Raw genomic sequence first — 24,193 nt, forward strand, 5'->3', positions numbered from 1 at the left:
AAGTACGGGACTTAGCGACGTATGTCATATATAAATACGCAATCTGGTCCGATCGATGAACAAGTCATTATAAAACTTAACCTCTCATGTGATCTCGTTTACTCTTTAAACTCTTTCACTTTCTCCAGCCCTAAAATCCATTTCCTCTGCAAATTCCATGAATTTTGCCCTAGAAATTGCGGAAGAAGCTAAATTTTAGCTCAAAAAATGGGACATCAACTCCCACAGCGGCTCAAAGAAGCGGGGACGAAGCTTGAGAACCCTCCATCATCGAAGGATTCACTCATCAAGCTTCTAAAGGTTAGTGATTTCTTGTAATTTGGCTTATTACTGATATTTTTTTTTCTTTTCTAAGTTTAATGGATTTTGGTAGCTTCCTTTGAAGTTTCAGTACTGATTTTGAAAAGTGTGTGCTTCGTGCATTTTCAAGCAGTTGTTGGTGTTTATAATTGTGGAAAGGAGAGGATATTTATGTTTTTTCCTTAATTTTGTTGGAAAGATGGGGTTTTTATGGATGATATGGAGCATATGAGGGAAATCAGTTTGAAGTTTAGCGTGCATTCTAGAAAATTGCAGATTTATGTTTATATGCCCATACTTGAAGTTTTTTTTGGAACTATAGTCTGGGTTTGATGTAGTAAAAGTTTAAATTTGAGCATCATAGTTACTGCCAAATATCTGATAAGTAATAAAAAATCTGCATGAATTTTAGATTACACACGAGAACCAGTTCATTTTCTGTTAATTCCATTTATACTTAATTTATTTGATGGAATGGTCCCCAATTAGTTGGGAAAGGGCTTTGACAATGATGATTTAATGAAATGACATCTTTAAAATTTACATCTTGAGTACTTATCTCTAATAACACTTGTCTGAGAAACCAATCCAGAAGCTTGAAGCAAGTTTTAGCAAATCTGAAGCATATGTAGTTTTATTTTCTTATTACTGTCTGTATGAGGCAATTGCATAGCAGTACTCAGAATCAAGTGTCTTTACTGTAGTGAGTATGGATATAGTTTCTTGGATGTCTAATTAGTAACAAGTCGCTAAGAAATTTACATCATAGTTAACCAAGAAGACCCAGAACTAGGGGAGATATCACTCAATTAAAAATCACTGGAAACGACATATTTACCCCATATGGAATATAGCTGGAGTTGTTCATTTAGTTAATAATCTTTAGTATAGACACGAACCAATTAAGAAATTCTAGGATGCCCTATTTTTTCTGTTCAATAGAAATCCAACCCATACTTGTAGAAGCAACAACTGTGCCAGCAGAAAGGGCGGGTTGTCGTGGTTGATGTGAGAAATTTCTGTAGAAATATATGCATCTCTATATTTTTTAACTTGTAAAAAACTATTTGCAAAACAAGAAGCCAGTGGAAGGTGTTTTAGATTTCTTACTGGCTTGCAAGTTGAAGAAAATGTTGCTATCTCAAATTTTTGGAGGGAATGTTGCCACCTGAAATTCGTTAGAATGAGAGCTGCATATCTGTAGTGACAAGGAGCAGGTGCGATGGCCTTGTTTGTGGGCATCTATTTTCAAAGAGGTCAAATTTTCCTGTTTAATGCGTTGATACTGATTCATGTGAGATGTCTACCATTCACAGGAAAGATGCGATCAAATATGATGTGTCTGAGAAGTGAACTTTGCTCTCTCACAATCCAGTAACAAGATAGTTTTTAAGGGCTGTAGAAATATGAAGGGACTAGTTGGACAATTTTGTAGGAACTGTACACTATTTATTGATGTCGTCATCATGCTGAGCTTTATCCCAACTATATGGGTTCTGCATATTATTTGCTGATATCACTTGCAAAAAGTTGAACATAAAAGGTTAACATTCTAAAAAAAAAAAAAAAAGAAAAAAAAAAAAGAAAAAAAGAAAAAGAAAAAAAAAAAGTTGAACATAACGTGATAAAGAGTATACATCAGAGTGGAGGAGCAGTGTTGCTCTTTTGACTTAAAAGTGTTAGTGACTTTGAAAGTTACTTACAATGGTTGCCAACTGTAAAAGTTGCTGGAGATATCCTTTTAGAATGAAGAAAGTTTAGGATGCTATATGTCTGGTTCATTGGAGAAGCATGCGTCCTGATCCTGTCTCCATGAAAGTTCTGATTTGAAGCATGTTCATGGGCACGCGTTAATTATCTGTGTTTGAAGCAGATGATGAATAAAGGCTTCTTTCTGGCGAGTCGGATGAGTAAAGTTTTTTACTTTCTGTCTAGGTGGCTGAATAAAGGTGTCTGAGGAGATGTTATAAATGTTGAATGTCAAATTTGTTGAGGCACACAGGTTTTCTTTTGGGTAAGATCCATGTTTTTCATTTTTCACTGATCAAACCCCCTCATGTGCATCATTGTCACTCAACTTTATTCTTTCATACAATTTTAGGAAGGTGCCCACTCTATCTTTGTCGAGTGAGTTGCTTAAATTGACGAAGATTGGTGATTTTTCTTGACCTGTGGCGAGTACATTTTGCATTATGTCTCAGATATTCCAAAAGTTTGTGGGTGTCAGAAAGATGGTTGACAAGGAAGTGGTCAAGAGATTGGGTTGTTAGAGGTACATTTTGGAGAGGAGTATACTCCTTGGCAGATTACTAATTGAGAAAACATGGGTCTCATGTAGAACTCTTGGTTGTGGAAAGATTGGGAATTTTGGAGAGGCTCTTGGGAGTATGTTGCATGCCAGTAACCATAATAATGGGTCAATTACCTAATCAATGCTTCCTGTATTCATATTAATCTGGTATCGCATGTCATTTGTGTTCATACAGGAGCCAACAATATATTACTTTGTATTTGTATGTGTGTGTCCTGTATATCAGGGAACCTAACTACCAAAAAAAAAAAGAAAAAAGAAAAAGGAGGATATTGGATCATGCATAAGTGCTGTCTTGCTTGTTTAGGAATTCGCAAGCATTGAATGAGATTCAAGTGCTGATGGACTCTGAATCCTTAGAGTCACCTGATTCTGGGCTGGAATATAAGAAGATTTCACTCTTCTTGGCTTAGTGTTTGTTGCTTAGCATTACGATGTAGATATGTGGCAAATGCCATGATAAATGGTTTTACAGTGACTAGGGAGTAATTCTTGGAGGAGCCATATTTCTTAGCAGAGCATTTACATATATCCATGAACAAAAAGTTCATACATTCACCATCATTTTATGCAGAAAATGGTTCAAATTTCCTTCTTTTTGTTCCTAAACTGACTGACTTGTGTTGTGGAAATAATAATATTTGTGTGTTCTGTCTCTGAATTGCTTACAGGTGATATGGATTATAACTCTTTCATAGGTGGTAGAATATCAGTGCATTAATTCGTTAAATAACCATCATGGTAATCACACAATCAAAATTATGCTTGTCTTAATCCTCTGTCATTTCTTTTGTAGCAAGCTGCCACTTGTCTCTCTGAGCTGGATCAATCACCATCCCAATCCTTATTAGAGTCAATGCAGCCATGCCTCAATGCTATTGTGAAACCCGAACTTTTGAAACACTCAGACAAGGATGTCAAGCTCCTCGTAGCGACTTGCATATGCGAAATAACCAGAATCACTGCACCTGAAGCGCCATACAGTGATGATGTTCTAAGGGTACCATTCTTTCTTGAGAAAGGTTAACTGCCTTTTGAATGAAATTCACTTTATTTTCTACCACTTATGTGGAACTGCATGGAATTCTCATATCAATGCCATGTTGCCATATTTAAATATGCTTTGGTTTGTTATTTTTTCAGGACATATTTCGGTTGATTGTTGCTATATTTGGAGGATTGGGTGATACGAATGGTCCATCATTTGGGAGAAGGGTTGCTATTCTAGAGACTGTTGCGAGATATAGATCGTTCGTTGTTATGCTTGATCTGGAGTGTGATGATTTAGTTAATGATATGTTCAGAACCTTTCTTTCTGTTGCCAGGTACACCTGGTTTCTATTCTATACAACTTCCAGAGATTTTACACCTCCATGATAGTATCAATAATTTTCTTGGCTTGCTTTTGAGTTTTATTTTAAAGGTCATACCTGTTGACAATTGACTATTCTGAAGCTGGAGCATTCTGATGGTTGAAATTAGATGTAGATATTGTAGCTCATTCTCTTGAGGATACATACTTTACGGAAGCTGCAGCTTTCTAATGGTTATAAGTTAAAACTAGAAATATTAAGATTGGTAACTACTTACCTAGAATTTCTATTGTAGCTAGTGTCTCTCTGAGATGCATAGTCTGGCCATGTGGCAGAATGTCATCATCCAAAGTTGGAGATGCATATCTGCTGAAGCTGGAGCATTTTAATGGCTAAAAGATAAAATTAAAAATATGAGCCGAAGTCGACTGGGATCAGCACCCTTCTTAGTCTTGGTCAAGTCATTTGGACATGGCTAAGGCTCAGTGTCACTCTTAAGATTCATCTCAAGACTTGCTCAAATGCTGATGTGAGTTGCGGGTTTTGAACTTCGACAGGGTTTTTTATCTCTTCCTAAACTATATAATACAGCATCAATGAATTTAGACCAAGTACCTTTTGTGCATATATTAATAATGATGTCCTTTTGCTTGTCAAGCTCCATGAGCCAAGCTCATTCATTTTCAGCTAGACTCGGCCATGTAGCTTTTATCGACTGCAATATCAACTTGCTTGATATGGAAATTGGGATTGAGTTAGATGCTATAATGCTAGGGCCTTGCTTTTGTGAAAATGCGTAATCACAGATCGCCTTACCCAATTGCCTGGATTGCCAGATACCTTCATGTTACTTTTCCTCCTCTTTTTTTTTGGGTTTATTGTTTGGTGTTGGGCATCAGAGATATGGAGTTCATTACCTCCATAATCCAGCTAAAATATGGACTATGAGATTTTATGAGTTAGTTGATTTGGAGTAGAGTTGATTCGATCTCTGTTCTTACTGGATGGAATTGAGCATGTACTAGTTCCAAATGGATTGTGAATCCGAGAGGGCTAAGTGTCACCCTGCAGATGTGATTCAAAGTATCAATCATTTTAGAATATATGGGGTTCATTACCTCCATTATCCAGCTAAAATATGGACTATGAGATTTTATGAGTTAGTTGATTTGGAGTAGAGTTGATTAGATCTGTTCTTACTGGATGGCATTGAGCATGTACTAGTTCCAAATGGATTGTGAATCCGAGAGGGCTAAGTGCTTGATACCTGCAGATGTGATTCAAAGTATCAATTATTTTAGAAGAATGCTTAGTGTCATTGAGCTCAATGAAGATGAAGTTTGATCCTCTTTGATGGGATGAGGAATTTGGATATGAATTTTCCTGCATGTACGTTTTCTCCATAGGGATAGGGGGATGTTGGTGTTCTTGTTATTCAGAACTCGATTGGAATCCTGGTATATCTAGTGTATCTGGTTCTGCCATATCTGGTATATCTGATGTTGCCCTGGATAGCATTTTTCCCATTTGAGATTAGCAAGTGGTGACTTAGGTTGTTATTCTGGTTCATGATGAATATGATAAAAGAATAAGGTCCTATTGATGAGAGCAGTTCTGTTGCTGTGATTTTAAAGAGTCTGTTTGATGGCTCCTAATATCTTTGAAATTTTCAAGATCATAGTTGCTGGGAACTCCCAACCTCGCTGGCAATTGCCCACTGGAATATTGCTCTGGCGCTCTGGGAAAGGGATCTTCAATGAATCTCGAATTTTAAATTTTGGTATCTCGACAACCATTGTTAATTTTGGGATCTCGACAATCATTGTTAGGGATCCCAATCCCCGCTTTAAAGCCGAAGATAATTACCAAACTGATGTTTTTCTTTATTTATAATCAGCTAGCAATGCAACTATACTTTTAATGTTAAAAAAGAAGTAGAACTACTATACTTTTAATGCAGTCGTAATTCTTCATTGTATGAGCAAAGAGATCCTTACTTTGAAGAGTATGTATAGTCCTAGACTATATATGTTTTTTAGGGCTGAGAGCAAAATTCCAAACATTAGGGTTTGAAATGGAAAAAGGTCGGGATCGAGATCCCTTAAAGACTGGGATTGAGATCCCTAATATTTGGGGATCACGATCCATAACATATGCATTATACGGACCAAATCCCCAACCATAGGGATCTTCTAGCCTGTGATGTCCCCTCCTCCTGCTCCCTATTCCATTCCCATGTTGCTTCAGATCCCAACGAGTACGCTTGGGGTATTGGAAATCCAAAATTGTCATGATTTTATAATATCAACTGGCTTCTTCAATTACCCAAAATGGTAAGCCACTACTTTCGTTATGAATGCCCGATATCATGGTAGGCAAAATTTCAGGTCTGTCCTGGATTTTTGCCCATTGCAAAAGAGATGCAATGAATACACAATTGCAAAATATGGAACCTGCGGTTTGTTTATCACACTTCAATGTATTCCATATTCTCTATTGAGTTTGGTCAAACGGAGACTTAGATGATTGGCTATGAGCAGAGTACTGAAGGGCAAGTGGGGCGGGAATAAGATGCATTTGAAGGTTAAGTTGGCTGCAACGGAATATTTTAGGCTGTTCAGTAAGCCTATATTGCTTCAAATATAGTCCAAGAGCTGTTGCTGTGAGTAAGCAGTAGAATGCTTGGTTTTCTCCATTAATTACCAGATAACCAGAACTTGGGTTCCAAAGGTTGATGTGCACAAGGAGGTAGGTAGTCGACGTGGAAGCATGCTTTATATCCGTCGTATCCCTTATTTTCCAGTCGTCTGTTGAGTGTTGAGATCTTGGTACATATTGCCTTTTCTATACACATGGGTCTACTTGATATATAGTCACCTTTGTCCACGTTATTCTAACATTGGAAAAATGGACAATAAAAGAAGTGAGCATAGGTGGGCCATCAAAGATTGAGACTATCCACATTCTCTCTCTCTCTCTCTCCCCTGGTAAATAATGTCTTGTCAAACACCTATTAGTTGCCTGTGACCAAAGTTAAAGAGTAAAGGTCCGAACTTCTGGAGAACTTTCACTATCTTTTTGTCATGAGCTTCAAACTTCCAGTGTTTACTCCAGTTCCCCAGAGTGGCGTCTTACTCGAAATTGCAACCTAGTGCTTTACATGGCTAATAATGAGAACATAGGCCTAATATGAGAAGGATGAATGCTTGAGTAACAAACGAACAACAATCATGATATGTGTGCCTCATGGTTCTGTATGGAAATACTAATTCTTCAAAAATATCCCTGCATTCAAGAGACACATATTGAGTAAGTAAAACATAGAATAGATTCCATAGCTCCCATACATCTAATTGTGGCACTACTTGGAGTGACATCTATAATATTCGGCCCCACATGACTCAACTCATGATACTAAGAACTAGATCAACTAGTACTTTTGTCACATTTGAAAAATTACTATATCAAGTGTTTTTGCCTTAAATCAGACCAATATTTCCCTCGAATAAAATATTCTCAGAAATGAATTTTTCTTATTCTTTAGTACTGCTTACCCAAGTTAATAAGGTGTCTTTGCGTGGTAAATGACTGAATTTTTCTCATTATTACATGACTAGTGGTGTGTTTGCAATAAGTTATGTAAAGTACCGCATTTTTTAAGTTCTGATAAGTCCACTGCTCCATTTAGTTTGTACAATCAATTTGGAAAGAGGGCCGGGGCCCTTTCTAAACTTAATGTAGAGCAAGGTGAAAAGGCGGTGTTTTGCCTATCTTCTAACACTTAAAGGGCCTGGACAACGATTGGGTTAACCCTGGCTTTGACTGCTGTATGCAAAAGATGGAAGCTGCAGAACTACAGTGGATTTCCACCTCTCCAAACCTAAATTACCCTTTGTGAATGCATTTCTACTTTTTAAGGTAGATTGGCATGCAACGGCACACCAATATCACTTACAGACATGTATATGCTTCATACAAATGTTCTTATATGCAATGTAATGTGGCTTGCTAAGGGATGTAGGCGATTTGCTTGGATCTAACGAGCAAATGTTGTAAGGTGATAAATCAAGGGCATAGGCCTCTACTATGCTATGGATTGTGCAAGCCAGAAGGAGGCGATTAACATCATGTGCAAGCAGTGGTACATAGAAGCCGACGCTGATGTTTTGTCTTGCACGTGTCTTAGGTGTATAGCACTTTAGGCTGAAGACCCAATACAGCCCGACCTCTTCGTACAAGTAATTTTATAGAAATGTAATGTGTATAAGTTGTGTAGAGAATTCCAGAAAGGTTACAAAAAGAGAATTATGCAAAATTTAAAAAATAAGGACAAAAAAGATCTGTTTTATGGTGGGGAATGCATAAAATAAGTCGTTTGTTTCGATTCTTTTATAGTTTATTTTCCAAATAATGATACTTTTAATAGTACTAATAAAATAGTTAACAATAAATGGTGATAACATAGTGGTAGAGTCATTTACCCTTTTGCTGAAAGTTTCTGAGTTCAAGTCCCACAAAAGAGAAATATAATATAATTTAGAAACTGACGGCTTTTCTAATTACTAGACACGTCTGACAGATGTGTGGATGCTTCATATCAGAATGTCCAATTCTCTGGCATGTACAGAGTGCATGCTGGACCCATATCAGGGTGTGTCAATATGTGTCAATATACAGCACATGCATAAAATGGAGTACCCTTGTAAACTGTGTGCAATGCGTGGGTGGAGTACCCAGTGCGTTTGTAAACTTCTACTATCATACTTTGTTTGCAGTGGGCTGATTTACTCCATTTTTTGTCTTGCATCACATTATGATGCTATTTGGCTAGACATATGGTTGAATTGCTTGTGACTTGGTAATATGCAGTCATTCATCTGTTGTATATTTGAATTCTAAACTGGACAATCAAATGGAATTTTCTGTTTTAGTGAGAGTGATATACAATTAGATATTTATATATCAGTTCTTTAATTGTGTCTCTAACTAACCAACATAAAAAAACATGAAATTTCTAATGACATGGTTTTTTTTCTCTGTTTTATTTCGACATCAGAACTTGTGATCACTAAAGCCTTTATTATGTTCTCATTGAAGTTTTTCTTGGGGTTGCAGAGATGATTATCTAGATAATGTTTTAATGTCCATGCAAACAATCATGGTACTTCTTTTAGATGAGAGCGAGGATATCCAGGATGAGCTCTTGCTTGTTCTATTGTCTGCCTTAGGTCGGGGGAAAGATGTGAGTTTCCACTTTTTGTAATCTGATTCATTGTTTTTCACATGTGCGATTTTCGTTCTAGTTTGAGTTTTTCATTGGACTTGCAAATAGTTGCTAATTCAGTCTTGGTACTTGTCATGTAGGAAGTTTCTTTGGCTGCAAGGAGATTGGCTATGAATGTTGTAGAGCACTGTGCTGGAAAACTTGAGCCTTATGTTAACCCATTCCTTATATCAGCACTGTCGGGGGACAAGCATTTTGTTGATGATGAGCTTGATTATCATGAAATCATATATCATATATATCGTTGTGCTCCTGAGATTCTTCATGGGGTCGTCCCATACATGACGGGAGAATTACTGGTAGCTTTTGTCTTCTTTCTCATGTTTCTTTGTGCTGAAACTGTTTAATTGATGTTGAGTCTGATTATTATGAAATTGGTATCATTTATTGTTGTGCTCCAGAGATTCTTTGTGGATTCATTCGATCAATACATGACTCACGAAGTACACCACTTGCTTTTCTGTTGTTTGTCATGCTCCTTTGTGGCCAGTATACCACTAACTTTTTTTATTTTCTTCCGTTTCTAATCTTTTGATTGTAATTGTATTAATTGATGAAGTAACTTGCTACTTTTGATGATGAGCTTCATTATCGTTATTGCTTCTCAGATTAGATAACATAATTTGGTCTTCAATATTTGATTCTCTGACCATGTTGGTAAGCTTGATTGTTATAGAAGTTCTACCATTAACCATTGTTGTCACACATGAGAAGCTTGTCGCCCTCTCACATTGTAAAGAAAAATTAAACTTTTGCAGACTGATCAGCTTGATGTTCGGCTGAAATCAGTGAACCTACTCGGACGCTTGTTTGCTTTACCTGGACATGTCATCTCGCAAGCATATCTGCCACTCTTCTCTGAGTTTTTGAAAAGGCTAACCGATAGAGTAGTGGAAGTGCGAATATCTGTTGTTGAGCATGTTAAAGAGTGTCTTCTGTCAAACCCATTTCGAACTGAAGCGCCTGAAATTATCTGTAAGAAGGAATTTCATGAGTTGTTTTAGCTTCATCTGTGGGAAGGATTAATTGTGTTGGATACATTACTTTACTCTCATTTTAATGCACATTTTTCAGCTGCACTCAGTGCTCGACTGTTAGACTATGATGAAAATGTTCGGAAAGAAGTTGTAGCTGCAATTTGTGATGTGGCCAATTCTTCATTAAAATCTATTCCAACTGAGACTATTAGACTTGTTGCTGAGCGTCTTCGTGATAAATCTGTATGTTTTTCCCTTCTTCTTATGCTCACACTTAAAGATACATATTTCTTTATTGTGCTTCAACATATTTAAAGGGTTTGATTGATGTACGGTTTTTTCCTATCTATTTGAAATATTCCAGATAGTTGTCAAAAGGTATACCATGGAAAGGCTAGCAGAAATATACCGGTTATATTGCCTGAAGGATTCGGATAATTTAATTGGAAATGGTGAATATGACTGGATTCCAGGAAAACTATTGCGATGCTTTTATGACAAGGATTTCAGGTAGGGCATCAAATCTTGACAACGTTCCTTCTGCAGTATGGTTTGGCTTACGTCTACCTGGAGACTGGATTGAATTTATGGGCATATGTTTGTTTTTTATTTTTTTTATAAATAAATAATGAGCCCATTTGTTCTCCAAATTTTGTTGATAGTATAATTAAGAGAAATTCCTAACAATATCTTTTACAGATCCAAAGAAATTGAGATTCTTTTGTCCGATTCATTGTTCCCGTTAGAGCTCTCAAATAAAGAGAAAGTGAGACATTGGGTGACGGCTTTTTCAAAATTTGAAAAGGTTGATGTGAAGGCTCTTGAGCAACTCCTGGCACAGAAGCACAGGTTAGCCCCGAAGCCTCTGTTCATGAAATTAATGCAATTCCGAATGACCCTCATATGATACATGTCCTGCATTTCTTGGTTTTGATAGACACTGGGCAGGTTTTCAGGGTATTTCCTCTTAAATTGCAGGTTACAGCAAGAGATGCAGGCATATCTATCTCTTAGACTGAAGCATCAGGTTCATTAGTCTTTTGAACAGATAAATACAGAACGAGGTTCAGCGGCAAAACAAATATAACTTAGACTATAGTTGTGTAATGCAGGATGATGGTTCACCTGAGCTCCAAAAGAGAATCTTAGGCTGCTTCAAAACCATGTCTCGTTCATTTAAGGATCCTGTAAAGGCAGAGGAGTGTTTCGAAACTTTTAATCAATTGAAAGATGCTAATATCTGGAAGATTTTGACAACCCTACTTGATTCTCATACTAGTACTCACCAAGCTTCAACCGCCCGGGTAAATTTGATATTACTTCAGCTTTTTCACAGTAGGAGTAGGCAGTGAACTGAATAAGTTTCAGTTTGACACTTCCAGAGTAAAATGATTTCCTCTTGGATATGCATCATATAGATGATTACAGGCTTATAAATTTAGTAAATTTAGATTATGAGCAAGTTATTCATTCTTTACCCATCGCAGGCTGACTTGCTTATGATCCTTGGTGACAAGCACCCTCTGTATGATTTCATGAGAACACTCTCAATCAAGTGTTCTTATGAACCTTTCAATGAGGATCTTGTAGAAGAGATCATGTCGGAGGTTGTTATGTATAAATCTTCAGGAGACGAGAATCAGCAACTTGTTCGTGCTTGCATGAAGCTTCTTGAGGTAACTTGTGTTACTTTCTGGATAGTATGGTGCTCTATCATTGTACTTGTCCATGGTTTCCTGATGGTATCTAGCTCCCTGTGCATGTTGGTTAGGATTACATTTTTTCCCTCCCCCTCCCTTTTTTTGCTGGATTGATTTTAAGGCTATGCTAAAACCCTATATATGCCTACTTTGTACCGAAATATTGGTGTGTTTTTTAGATTCTTTCAGGTTTTTTTCCATCGCTTTTCAATGGTACAGAAGAATCTTTGGTCCATCTTCTCAAAGAAGATGATGACAACATTAAAGAAGGTATTGTGCATGTTCTTGCAAAGGTTGGTGGAGTCATCCGGGATCAACTTGTTAAGACTTCCAGGTACACTATGGAAAATTCAAGAATTTTAAAGCGGAAAATCTTATCTATTTGTAAGTAGCTTTTTTGATATTTTAATCCGGTTTCTCGCAGTTCAGTTGACCTTTTATTAGAACGACTCTGTTTGGAGGGCACACGAAGGCAAGCCAAATATTCTGTTCCAGCCCTTGCTGCAGTAACTGAAGATGATGGACTTAAGGCACTCTCTGTACTATACAAGGTTTGACCTCCATGTAGTTTTAAATGGACCCATGATTCAGTTGAGTATTTAGTTTCTATCCATGTCTCAGGTATTTGTCTTGTTGAGGGAAAATTTCTGTTGCAGCAATAGTTTTCTGAGTGTCTGATTGGTTAGATGTTGACAATTGTGCGTGCGTGTGTGTGTGTGTATGTGTGCGTATAATTCTGCTCTATCAAGGGCCATATCTGAGGTGCCATATATATATATATATATATATATATACACATACCCCCTATTTTTGGCACCCATTTCTCATGGGAAATTTGCCCATATATATAGGGAGTATGGAGAAATTTTCCCATATATATATATATATATATATATATATATATATATATACACACACACACACACACACACATGTATTTGACTCACCTTTTCAAACTAGGGCTTCTGTGAGGAAGGCAGATAATATTTCCTTCTCTCTCCCCAACTCCACGTCCACACCAACATCCCCCCCCCCCCCCTGCCCCCAATATGTGGACAAGGATCGGATCGAGATCGAGATCGAGAGAGAGAATGTCTCAGACAGCAGAGCTCGAGCTCTGCCATCACTGAGATCAATTAAACACTGACCCTCCATTACCAGTGCTCTGCCACCCACTCCTCTTGACGCACACAAGCACACGGACATAGACACACTTAGCTGCAAAAGTTGTCACTTTCATAACTGACAATTGTGTTTGGTCATTTTTGTGTTAACTTTGAATCCTTCATCAGAACACCCATAACTTCTAGTTTTGTAATTTTCAAAATCAACAATAAGTTTCAGTTTCTCATTCTCTTTTACCCCTTAGGGGACCTTTCGCTTCATTTTGTTTTTCTTTTCCCCGTTTTGGTTGCTACGAAATGCTTAAATACTGGAATCTCCTTTTTGCTGGAACCACAGAGGCTTGTGGATATGCTGGAGAAAAAACAAACACATCTGCCTGCCATACTTCAGTCATTGGGCTGTATAGCTCAGATCGCAATGCCAGTTTTTGAAACCAGAGAGGAGGAGGTTCTTGGGTTTATACAAAACGAAGTTCTGAATTGCAGTAATGTATGCCTTATGTATTCTTCTGACAGATGTGTACCTTATATCATCCTTTCCTTCATTTGGTTAATTTTTATTGGTGCTTAAATGTTATTCTATTGCATTCTCAGACTTCTGAAGATATTTTGAAGAAAGAATGGGATGAAAGAAGTGACCTTTGTTTGCTGAAGGCAAGTCTACCTGGAAAGAATTTTGATTTTCCTTTGTTCCTCATTGGCATATCAAAATAAAATTGGTGATGAGTTATTGGATAATTTGTGCCTGACAATTTACAATATTTTCAACGATTATCCTCAATAATTTCTGCGTTGTGAAACATGGATCTTCTGCCATATTTTTTATGCTTTGAATCTGCCTAATGTTTTTGCACTGCAGATATATGGTATTAAAACTTTGGTAATGAGTTATTTACCTGCCAAAGACGCTCAGTTGCGGACCGGTATTGATAAGCTTTTAAGGATGCTAAAAAACATTCTAACCTTTGGGGAGCTTTCTGAGGATATTAAGTCGAGGTATGCAGGAAAAAATGTGTTCCTCAAAAGAGTGTGAATTTTCTTGATTTGTTTTACCTGCATGGCCTACGGAATACCTGATTTGAGAATATGCTGTTGCATTTTCACTCTGAAATGCTTTCTTTGACTGCAGTGAAGTGGATAAAGCTCATTTAAGACTTGCTTCAGCAAAAGCAGTTTTACGTTTGTCGAAACATTGGGATCATATAATACCTGTTGATGTTTTTCATTTAGTCTTAAGAACTGCACAGGTTTGATTGGACTACTTCCCAATATTGTATGTTGGTATCTTCTTATATTTAAGCTGTTTTACTTTGACTTGATTAGTTCCATCTGAACCTATACAGTACTACAGTTCCAATCAAGATGAGGCTGTTCCTTTGTTGCTGAGTTCCTAAGATTTCCATTATCATCTTGTTTTGCAGGATGGTTACCCTCAGGTTAGGAATCGATTCCTCAGCAAGGTACATCAATATTTGAAGGACAGGGTTGTGGATGGAAAGTATGCCTGTGCCTTTCTGTTTGGCATATTCGGATCCACTGACTTTAAAGAGGTCATTATAATCTTGAGCTTTACATCATTCAGTTCCTTCAGTGCCCTCTCCCTCATTTCCTTTTGGTACAAGTATTTGTGCTTACATATATGCAGAGTATGAGATTTCCTTTGGTTCGCTAACTTGGATCTATTCTTGTTCACAGGACAGGCATAATATAGTTGAAATAGTTGATATGTATCGACGTGAAGTGAAGGGGCGGCATGTTTTTCTGCAATCCAATGGGAACCTGCAGATAGCTTATCCAGAGCATATTCTCTCATATTTGGTCCATGCTCTTGTGCATCATCCTGCATTCCCTGGGGTTGAGTGTGTTGATGTTAAAGAATTTGAACCAGTTTACCGGTATGCTTGGTTCTTGTTGGATTTTCTGTTGCTTTTATGAGTCCATTCATCCCCATAATGGTGCCTTTAGTAAAATTTGTTGTCAACACATTGAATTGTACTCTTCCAGTGGCTCATGGTTCTGTGCGTTAGATATCAGTGCAGCTAGTTGTCCACAGGACTGAATTCTCATAATACACATCCACATGCAAATACATATGTATGTGCATGTGTGGTGCATCTGATGCAATAGATTCTCTTATGTAACCTAGTGGTGTGGACTTTGGACCTCTTGTTGTTGCACCCTAGGCTATTAATTTCAATCCTACGTTCAAAAAACAAAAGAATTGATTTCCGAACTAAGAAAATACAATTAACTTAGGGTTGTTCTCCATTTTGTTAGCACTAATGTCTTGCGTCTTTCAGGGTGTTGCAAACATTTCTCTCTTCTCTGGTCTCTCAAGGAGAGGGACAATACGAGACTAGTGCTGGAAAGAAACAAGAGAGCTTGTCTGCAATAATGTCAATATTTCATGGTATCAAGTGTTCAGAAGATGTGGTTGATGGAAGTAAGTCAAAGGTCTGTATATCATTGTTCAAAAATTTGATGGATGCATTTACTCTTTGATATTTAACAAGGACATGCATGCTGTATGAGTTAATCCAATAGGCCAAGGCACTAGACACACATTTCAACTTACAAGACACACACAGACACGAGAAATTCATGTCAACATGTGTCTGGAATTTTATTTTTTGGATTTGCAGACACGACATGTCTGCTATGTGGACACACAATTCATAGATTGGATGAAGATGCGTGTCTGTTTTGTAAGACACGAATTTCCGCATTGTAAGACATGTGTGGCTGTTTTGTAAGACATACATGTCCACATTTAAGACACTTTTCCATTTGTAAGGCATGTGGGCACATGTCTTATGATTTGGACATATGCAGCTTTGATTTGGACTCTCATGTTTCATTGTTTAAGTTAGTTTAATTGTGTAAATAAAATTTATTTATAAATATATATGGACATGTATGATTATATGCGCCTATTCTGTGGTGTCATACTGCACTTGGTAAAATATAGGTAGGATTCAGATTCTTCAGATATGAGTCAGGCATGAATTTTTGTCTCTATGTCCTTGTAACATAGGTTATGGCAGTATGAGTGATATGCATTACACTATGTTTTTTCTGTGTTATCTTATCATGTGATTGATACTGGACAGAATGCACATGCAATATGTGATCTTGGCCTGTCTATAGTGAAGCATTTAGTGGGCAATGAAGTGGAGTCTACATGCTCTTCTCAATCTATTTCACTTCCTTCAATGCTCTATAGGCCTGTTGTGAGGAATGAAGGTGATGATTCCCAGGTGAGTTGCTTTAGCATAATTTATGCTGTATGTTTTCCTAATTTATATTTGCAAGCTGATATTATATCACGTAAATGTCTTGAGATTGAGGTGGAAAAGTAGTTATGCTTGGATTGAGGTGAACCCACTTTCTTGTTTTGTTTATTGATTGGTTATAAAAATTCAATAGAGGAGAAGAAACTAAAAGTGTATCATTATGGGATGAGCATGCGTTATTGTTAGTGGAATAACTATCAAAGACATTGGATAGGTTAGCAAAGAAATGAGTTCTCATGAGAGCAACTTGAGAAATTCCATATAAGCCTTGGTTTAAAGAGAAAAAATGCCATTCAACTTCTTCTTGCATCTCCAGAAAATGGACTATTGGCAGTAAAAGTGTAATTTGAAGGTCGAATAAAACCTTTAAGCTCAGGAAGAAAGGCCTATGACTTTCTGATGAGTAAGAAGTGGCAAATGAGGCCGCATGTTGACATGCATGAATATTTTTCCAATGTGTAACCACTCGCACTTTGGACTGGATTGCATTTGGATTTACAGATGATGTCATAGTGGATGAGTTCAAAGCCAAGTAACAGGGACCCCCCAGCTAGTTCTGTACTCCTACCTGTGAACCACTGTTCCACATATGGTGACCTGAACCTTGCCCCAAATCACAGTTCCTCTAAGTTGAAACCACCGTCACCAACCAACAGTAACATGTTCCCTACCTGTCAGGAAACATGTACAACAGCTAAACAAGTATATGCTATTATACCAAGTACCCATGCTTCATCAACAATTCCTGTAGCTCTAGCACGAGAGTCAATGCCCCTGATTCGGGTTCTTTACAAACTCCATCACAATGGAGACGTGCAATAGCTTGTGGTAAGAGATAGATGATGTAACCAGTAAATATGAAAGAGTTCTATTCACTAGTATTTTCAGCTGTTAAACATTTAGTTTCTAACATACTTTGCAATAAATATTGAATTTTTCTATCTGGATAGTTTAATTGTTTCAACTAATACACGCAAACACACATATATATGTATTGTATGGTGTTTCCCATCCTAGCTGCGAACCGCTAAGAATTGGTGGTCCCCCTTGCACGTTATGCAAATTAGGTTCAGAGAGATTGTTATGAAACAATAGGATGTGACTTCCAACTTGACACCTGCTTTAAGAATGAATATCATTGACTTCTGGATGCAGATTGGTCGTCGGCCGGAAGGTTGCCATGAGTTACTGTGAGAAACTTGTATGGGATTGAAGAAAAGAGAATAAAAGCATCAAAAAAGCTGTCTTGTCAAATATGACATGTCATGAGATATATATCTTCCTTGTAGAGGGGTCAAGGCAATGATATTTCTTGTGATTAGTACTCTATCTCAGAAAAACATGTTCTGGAGTCACTGAAGTAAACCTTGTGGTAGTAATAACTGTTAGATTAGGATAACATGGACTGCCAAATGTTGATAAAAATTCATAAACAGGTTGTTCAAGGTATGAGATATAATACGAGATGAAGCCTCGTGCAGTGGTGAGGAAATCTGACTTGAAAAACTATGTAGTGGTGGAGAGAGCAGCAACCTGTAAATTTTTTAGAACCTTCACAAACCCCAACTATGTGAGATTCCAAGCTTTTAGCACTGGCAATCTTACGGAAAAAAGCAGCCACCCCTTCTACATTCATCTAACTTCGGATTTTTTGTGCCATTCTATTTCTTCATTTCTCATTTTAATTATCCTGATTATTATTTCCTTAAGATTCATACTATTTTTCTCATTTCCTTTGTCAATGGCTGGTAAGTGGCTCTAACCAAGAAATGCCCAGGAGAAATGAAACTTATTTTTTGAATACATGATTTCTGATTTCATGTTCCCTTTTAAAGTGACAATTCGGAGACATTAGATTTGATTTGCTCTGCATCAGTGCTGGACTTTTGGTCAGACTCAGATTTTCTTCCTCGTCTGAGCATTAAGCTGTCCATTGAATTGTCCTCTCTGCATAATGGAAACTATTGTTGTTATATACGTGATTCAGGCCAGTGAGGAGCAGCAACTTTCATGGTTGGCTGGTGATGATGTCGTAGCTCAGTTGCATTCTCTGTTTTTAGAGAATGAAGAGAGAGTATGCCCTGTACCTTGTTTGCTTATTTTCCAATCTTTTCCCTTGTTTAATTGCTAGTTGTTTTGTTGGTAGATTAATCGCTCTCTCCTGTAATTGATTTTTCAGGTTAAATCTGAAGTGACCAAAGATGGGGAAAATCTAATGAGCAGTGATAAATACGAGACAGAAGTACCTCTGGGAAAGATAATGAGAATTCTAAAAGCACATGGGACTAAGAAAAAGAATAAAAAAGAACATGACACTCAGAAGAAGAATGAAGTAGCAGAAATTTTACCTGCTGAAAGAGAAAATTTAGAGACTGATATAGACATTTTGGGTGTTATTAAGGAAATGGGATTGGACAGTCTGCAAGAAGCAAAGAGCTTAGAAGCTGGAAAAATTTCAGACAGTCTAGAAGACCAAGCAAATGAAGGGATTGCTGGTGAGGATAAAGGTAAAGAATCACATTTTGTTAAGAAAAACGTGAAAACCAAGAAATCAAAGGCCTCTAAGAGAGGTCCTAAATCAAGAAAACGACATTCTCAGGATGTTTTGAATGAGACTGATGATCACTCTCATGTGGGAAAAGAATTAATTTTGGAGGAAGATAAGTCAGAACCAGATAACCATTTTGATTTATCGCCCTCATGTTTGCCAACTGACGAGAAATCTTCAACAAAATCCAAAGCTAAAGGTTCTTCAAAGAGATTGAAGGGAAATCTAGGTGCAATTGGTGATGCTGGCAATGGTTCAAAGGTAACCTTTCTCCTAGAATGTCATAGGATCATCTTATATACTTTCAGTATGGTTTAACATTATGCTTCAATTTTACATTGCAGGATTCCACTAAAATACATGACTCTGATAAGAAGATTAGGAAACGAAAAAGGAAGAGTATTACAGGATTGGAGAAGGTGAGCACTTTCTATTTTTTTTATTAATTTTATACCTTCTAATTATCAAAGAGGACATTTCTTTATTTGAGAACAAAATTTTCAATTGTTAATATTTTGGCTATACAGTTGACTTCAAAAAAAAAAAAATTTTGCGATACAGTTTCAGTTAATATATACTTGAGACCACTGTTTTCATAACTTGAAACTAAACCTGGACTATTTATGAATGGAACATGTGCATGAAAATTTTACATGCAAAATTGTGAACACTGCAAAATCTTGCATGATCGATATATCTGACGTGATTTTTGAAGAATTTTTATATCCAGCACTTCAATTCCTGGTATACCATGGTAAAATATAATTAGAATCCTAGTTATGCACATGACTTTCTATATAGTAGATAAAACACCCCGATTTTGAGTTCAGCTTTCTGCTACATGCGCATGCATCTTTTGGAGAAAAGTAGGTGTGACCCGGTTTATAAATGTACTCTATAACCAATTGAGCTTTCTTGTCATCACTCTATGATAATGAGAGGATGCTCCCCTCACATCGAGGTGTCAGTAAGTTATTGCCGTACTCATTTATCTTGCAGTTTTTTGGTCAAATACAAGAGTTGGCCTAAGGAACTGATTTTTGTATCGTAATTTTTTCTGATTGTGTGCTGCTTACTTCTTCTCAGAATGCTTCTATTACAGTGAGGTTCCACTGTTCAATGGATGACATCCATGTCCATCTAATGCCATATATGGGAGAAGTTTAGACCAAATATTTCTATGGTTTTCCAGTAGGTTTACTCAAGTAATGCGATTTTCTTGCTTTCACTGATAATGTTGTCTATAAGTTTTCTAGTTAGCTCTGACTTTATTTACTCAATGGGATGTGTACCTTTCTAATTTTCTTCAGACATTTTTCTCACCTTATTCAGTGAATATTTCTAATTAGGCTGACTTCCAAATTGGGCATGTTGCCAAAAGAAGAGATCTTCCCTCCCACAAGTGCAAATTGTTTGCATGCCCACTCATTGAAATCAACTCACCCATTTGGACTTGCATTGGGGATCCACTAATAGGTTTTATTCTTGGAAATGATTAACTTAGCCATTTAAAGTAGAATATTGAAGTGAACTGGTTAATACCTTAACCAAAGCTCTAACTTCAGAAGGTAAATAGGATGTGCTTCAATGGATGTTCGAACTTCTAGTGAAAATAGGGCCATATTTCCTTTAAATTGCTATCCAATTTTGAGAGAAATATGATATGTTACTGAAACTTATTCTGTACTGAGTTTTCAGCCTAGTTTGATGAATGCTAGCAAACGTGATTTGGATTTGATTGGATGCAGAATACAAGTTTGGTGGCCCATGGATAAAGAGTAAGCATTATAATTGCCATGTTTCCATGGCTTTCTGGACAACATTTTATGATATGCTTTCTTTGTCAATTTAATTATTGCGACATTTCTGCTCTGTTTATGTGGTTCACTTAATATCTTGCAAACTTTAATGGCATCCATGCATGATGTGTCCTATAAAAGTTTCTTGAACTAACTGTGTAGTTCATACCAGTGTTCTTAAATATGCTTTTCCCACATTTTCAATCTCGCTGGTTTTGGAAAGTACTCATGCATGGTTTTGTATTAGGCAAAGTTTTTGGTTGTTAATTAAAAAGTAGAAAAGGGTGTGTGTTTGTATGTGTCTATCTATCTATCTGTCTATCTATCTATAATCTATATACATACATACATACACACGTGCACACACACACACACACACACACACACACAAACACAAACACACACACACAAACACACACACACACGCACACACATACAGAAGAGCCTGTATTTTTTAAAATTTTAAAAGAAATAATGTTCTCACTTGTAATGTATTATTTCTAATATTTATCATGACTTTAGTTCATTGACAACCATGATGGTTCATCAGTCATCTATCATGAAAGTTTTGAAACCGCATTCTGGTCCTATGTCATCATTCAAACATCTCAACTGAAAAAAGCAATAACAATGATTCACCTATGTTTTTTTGTTGCGTTTCTTGTAGGTTCTATCAAGGTGTTGTGCAATCATATGATCCAGGAGCAAAGAAACACCTGGTAAAAGATTCTCCCTTCACGAATCTGTCACAATAATGCGGTCTCTTTGTTGCAAACTAATCATTCCAAGCTTATTTGTATGGGCAAAGGTACTATATGATGATGGGGACGTCGAAAACCTTAGGTTGGATAAGGAGATATGGGATTATGTTGAGGAGGATCAAACTTCGGAAAAGGTATTGTTCTTCAGTCTACTGCTACTTAAATTCTCAATGCAACTCCATTTTCTTCTTTTTTCTTGTGTGAGAGGCCATGAATTGTCACAATTACCATGCTTTAAAATTTTGAAGAAATTTGGCCAAATTCAGCGTTAAAATCATGTTGACTGTGAAATTACTGAATTTCAGCATAAATTTTGCTTCTGATTGCAAAACTTTGGACTTAATTCCATATAAGCTTCAACCATTGATGGAATTCATTCTTCCAGAATCAAACCATACTCTGCAGATTTTAATATTGGATAAAATCTACTATGCGGCTCTTACTGCTCTAAGCGGAGTTTTGACAATTTCATGGGGTTAATTTGTTGTGTGATCTGAAATTGAAAGAAAAAGAAATGAAAGTTCTTTGCAACTTTGTTCTTGTCGAACTCTTGTTTTCCTCGAGAATATGAGTCTCTTACTGCTCTAAGCAGAGTTTTGACAATTCATGGGGTTAATTTGTTGTGTGATCTGAAATTGAAAGAAAAAAAAATGAAAGTGCTTTACCACTTTGTTCTTGTCCTTCTCTTGTTTTCCACGTCCATCTCTTGTTTTGCATGAGTATTCCAAATCCTCATGAATTATTTTGTGTTCTTTAATGTGTTGAATTACAAAAAAATAAAAAAACAAAAAAAATGAAATCTCTAATGAATTCTGTCTATATGCTGTTAGCAGTCAGATGCAGCTCCAAGCCTAAGCCTCTCCACCGACACGTAAGTACTGGTTTCTCTGAGGAGTACACCATCCACCAGTAGTGTGTGATTTGTGATACACCACAGGGTCAGTCAGTCCATAACCGATGATGGACGGTGCATGTTTGCTGTAGCCCCAGTGGTACTCACTCACCTGGCTACAGTTAATCTCTGCTATTCATTGTCGGAGGTGGATGTCCTGTCTATAGCTGCCATTGATGTTTTTTCTTTTTTGCTGTATTTCTCGTTAATCCATACAAATGGTAGTCAACCTTGATTCCATCCTATTGAATTTAAGAAAGACTGTTATTGATATCACTATAGGGCATTGGAGAGGAAAGTAAAGAAGGCGAAGACTTCAGCTGTATCAAAAGAAAAGAAGCATGTAGCTGAGAAGTAAGGAAGATATTTGCTGCTTTTTCTCACTGTTTGTTTATTCCATATTTAGTGCTTTTCTAAATTTTCAATTCTGCTATAGGTCCTCAAATCCAAGAGGTAGAAAGAGAAGAAATCCTGGGAAGAATAGGAGTAATGGTGTTAGAATATCAGAAGATACAAATTCTCACGATGTAGAAAGAAGAGGTAGTTCTGATGTTGAGAATGCAGAGCAGCAGCCTGATTCTGATGGTGAAGAAGAGAATTCAGGTAAAGTTCCGATTTTAGTGGCCTTTGACTTGTAATAAGTTTATTTATTTTTCTCATTTTAATGGAGTGGGCGAGAGATATTCATTTCCAGTGTTCTTTCTCAGTGCCTCTCTCTCTCACACACACTGTCTCACACACAAACACATCAGGAAAAAAAATAACATAGGACCTTTATAATCCTCATTCACTTGCATCCGCAACCACGTGCATCTGCAGCCGCTGATCATCTTGGCTCTTATTTCTTTTGACAACTGGGAGAGCTTGTTGACTAGTCATGTAGACAAGAGAATGTGAGGCTCGTTTTTCTATTGCATTTCGACTTACCCGGAGGTGATAGGCTGATACTTTTCCAATGTTATCTATTTAGATGATTCTGGAAACAAGAAAGAAAGTGTCGCTCAAGCTGAAAAACAAATGGAAGAAAGCGAAGACCAGCCCAATTCACTGAAAGAAGAGAGCATATCTGAAGAAGAAAAGGTGGACGGCACTGAGAGTGCGAAGGATTCTCCACAAGAACAGAGTGTCTCTGAAGATGAAAATGGGGCTGGCACAGAAAGTGCCAAAGGTTCAGGAGACTCTGACAATGAGCCATTAGTAAGTATATTTATTCGAATATCTCTTGAAATACTTTTTCGTTGTTCGGCATTGCGTTACTTTGGAAAATAGAGAGAGAGAGAGAGAGAGAGAGAGAGAGAGAGAGAGAGAGTTTTGGATCTTAGATATCTCTATTATCCATGCAGAGTAAGTGGAAATTGCGAGCTGGGAAGGCTGTCTGAGGTTTTGAAATTAGACAGCTACCATGAGAAACATCTTTGGACTGTGACGTAGCTCCCGCAGCCATTGATTGACTTGAGCTTCTCGCTTTCTATTGATCATCTTTATCTCTGCTGAAGCCAATCACAGGTAAAGCTACTGTACAATGTAAATAATTCAATGGGAGGAGCAAAACTCGGCCTTGTTGCTTGGGTTGTATTATGTACTGCTATATAATTTTATCATCTTCCCTTTAATGGAAGCCCATTGTGTTATGGTTAAGAGAAATGCATTTGTCACCCTAGTTCAATGAAAAGGTGATCATGGCAGGTAGTTTGTATTCGACAAAATGGTTTAGGCTTGTATTTTAATATAATATGGAAACAATTTTGAAGTGGACTTAGAGATGATTAGATTGTTAGTCTTTCAGATGGTTGCAGCTGATACTAGATGTTTTTGGTATTAGGGTCTTAGATTTCAGTTGCTTCCCGATCATTTTTTTTATAGTCATTGATTTAAAAGTATCAGAAAATCC

General features: G+C 37.1%; 1 protein-coding gene across 15 annotated transcripts; it reads left to right on the forward strand.

Moving 5' to 3' along the window:
• Positions 1-56: 56 nt before the first annotated feature.
• Positions 57-24,052, forward strand: LOC18447633 (binding protein). Of its 15 annotated transcripts, none has more exons than XR_016042182.1 (33): positions 57-300; positions 3,408-3,611; positions 3,755-3,936; positions 9,040-9,166; positions 9,289-9,507; positions 9,967-10,183; positions 10,283-10,428; positions 10,550-10,695; positions 10,885-11,034; positions 11,164-11,212; positions 11,298-11,489; positions 11,673-11,861; positions 12,065-12,219; positions 12,310-12,436; positions 13,347-13,499; positions 13,604-13,663; positions 13,869-14,005; positions 14,139-14,256; positions 14,431-14,559; positions 14,705-14,904; positions 15,310-15,463; positions 16,120-16,266; positions 18,290-18,376; positions 18,482-19,111; positions 19,195-19,269; positions 20,549-20,628; positions 21,317-21,368; positions 21,458-21,544; positions 22,241-22,450; positions 22,585-22,656; positions 22,739-22,905; positions 23,273-23,499; positions 23,646-24,052. XR_016042182.1 is itself a non-coding variant. In XM_011629980.3 (33 exons), the coding sequence occupies exons 1-33, from the start codon at positions 208-210 to the stop codon at positions 23,679-23,681; spliced, it is 4,848 nt and encodes a 1,615-aa protein (XP_011628282.2). In that variant the 5' UTR covers positions 57-207; the 3' UTR covers positions 23,682-24,052. The 15 variants fall into 15 exon arrangements, 6 of the variants coding, with proteins under 6 accessions (XP_011628282.2, XP_020531264.2, XP_088705173.1 ...); XR_016042183.1 differs by having other exon boundaries at positions 22,241-22,402; XR_016042184.1 differs by having other exon boundaries at positions 22,244-22,450.
• The last annotated feature ends 141 nt before the right edge of the window (positions 24,053-24,193 follow it).

Source organism: Amborella trichopoda, chromosome 10 (assembly GCF_054954075.1).
Source record: "Amborella trichopoda isolate Santa Cruz 75 chromosome 10, AtrichopodaSantaCruz75HAP2 v2.0, whole genome shotgun sequence".
NCBI classification, from domain to species: Eukaryota; Viridiplantae; Streptophyta; class Magnoliopsida; order Amborellales; family Amborellaceae; genus Amborella; species Amborella trichopoda.

Excerpts from the sequence above, each read along its gene's own strand:
- LOC18447633 (XM_011629980.3), top strand. The coding sequence starts at position 208 with ATGGGACATCAACTCCCACAGCGGCTCAAAGAAGCGGGGACGAAGCTT. Across the intron at positions 12,437-13,346 it reads CACTCTCTGTACTATACAAG|AGGCTTGTGGATATGCTGGA; the intron begins GTTTGACCTCCA and ends CTGGAACCACAG. Across the intron at positions 21,369-21,457 it reads CAGGAGCAAAGAAACACCTG|GTACTATATGATGATGGGGA; the intron begins GTAAAAGATTCT and ends GTATGGGCAAAG.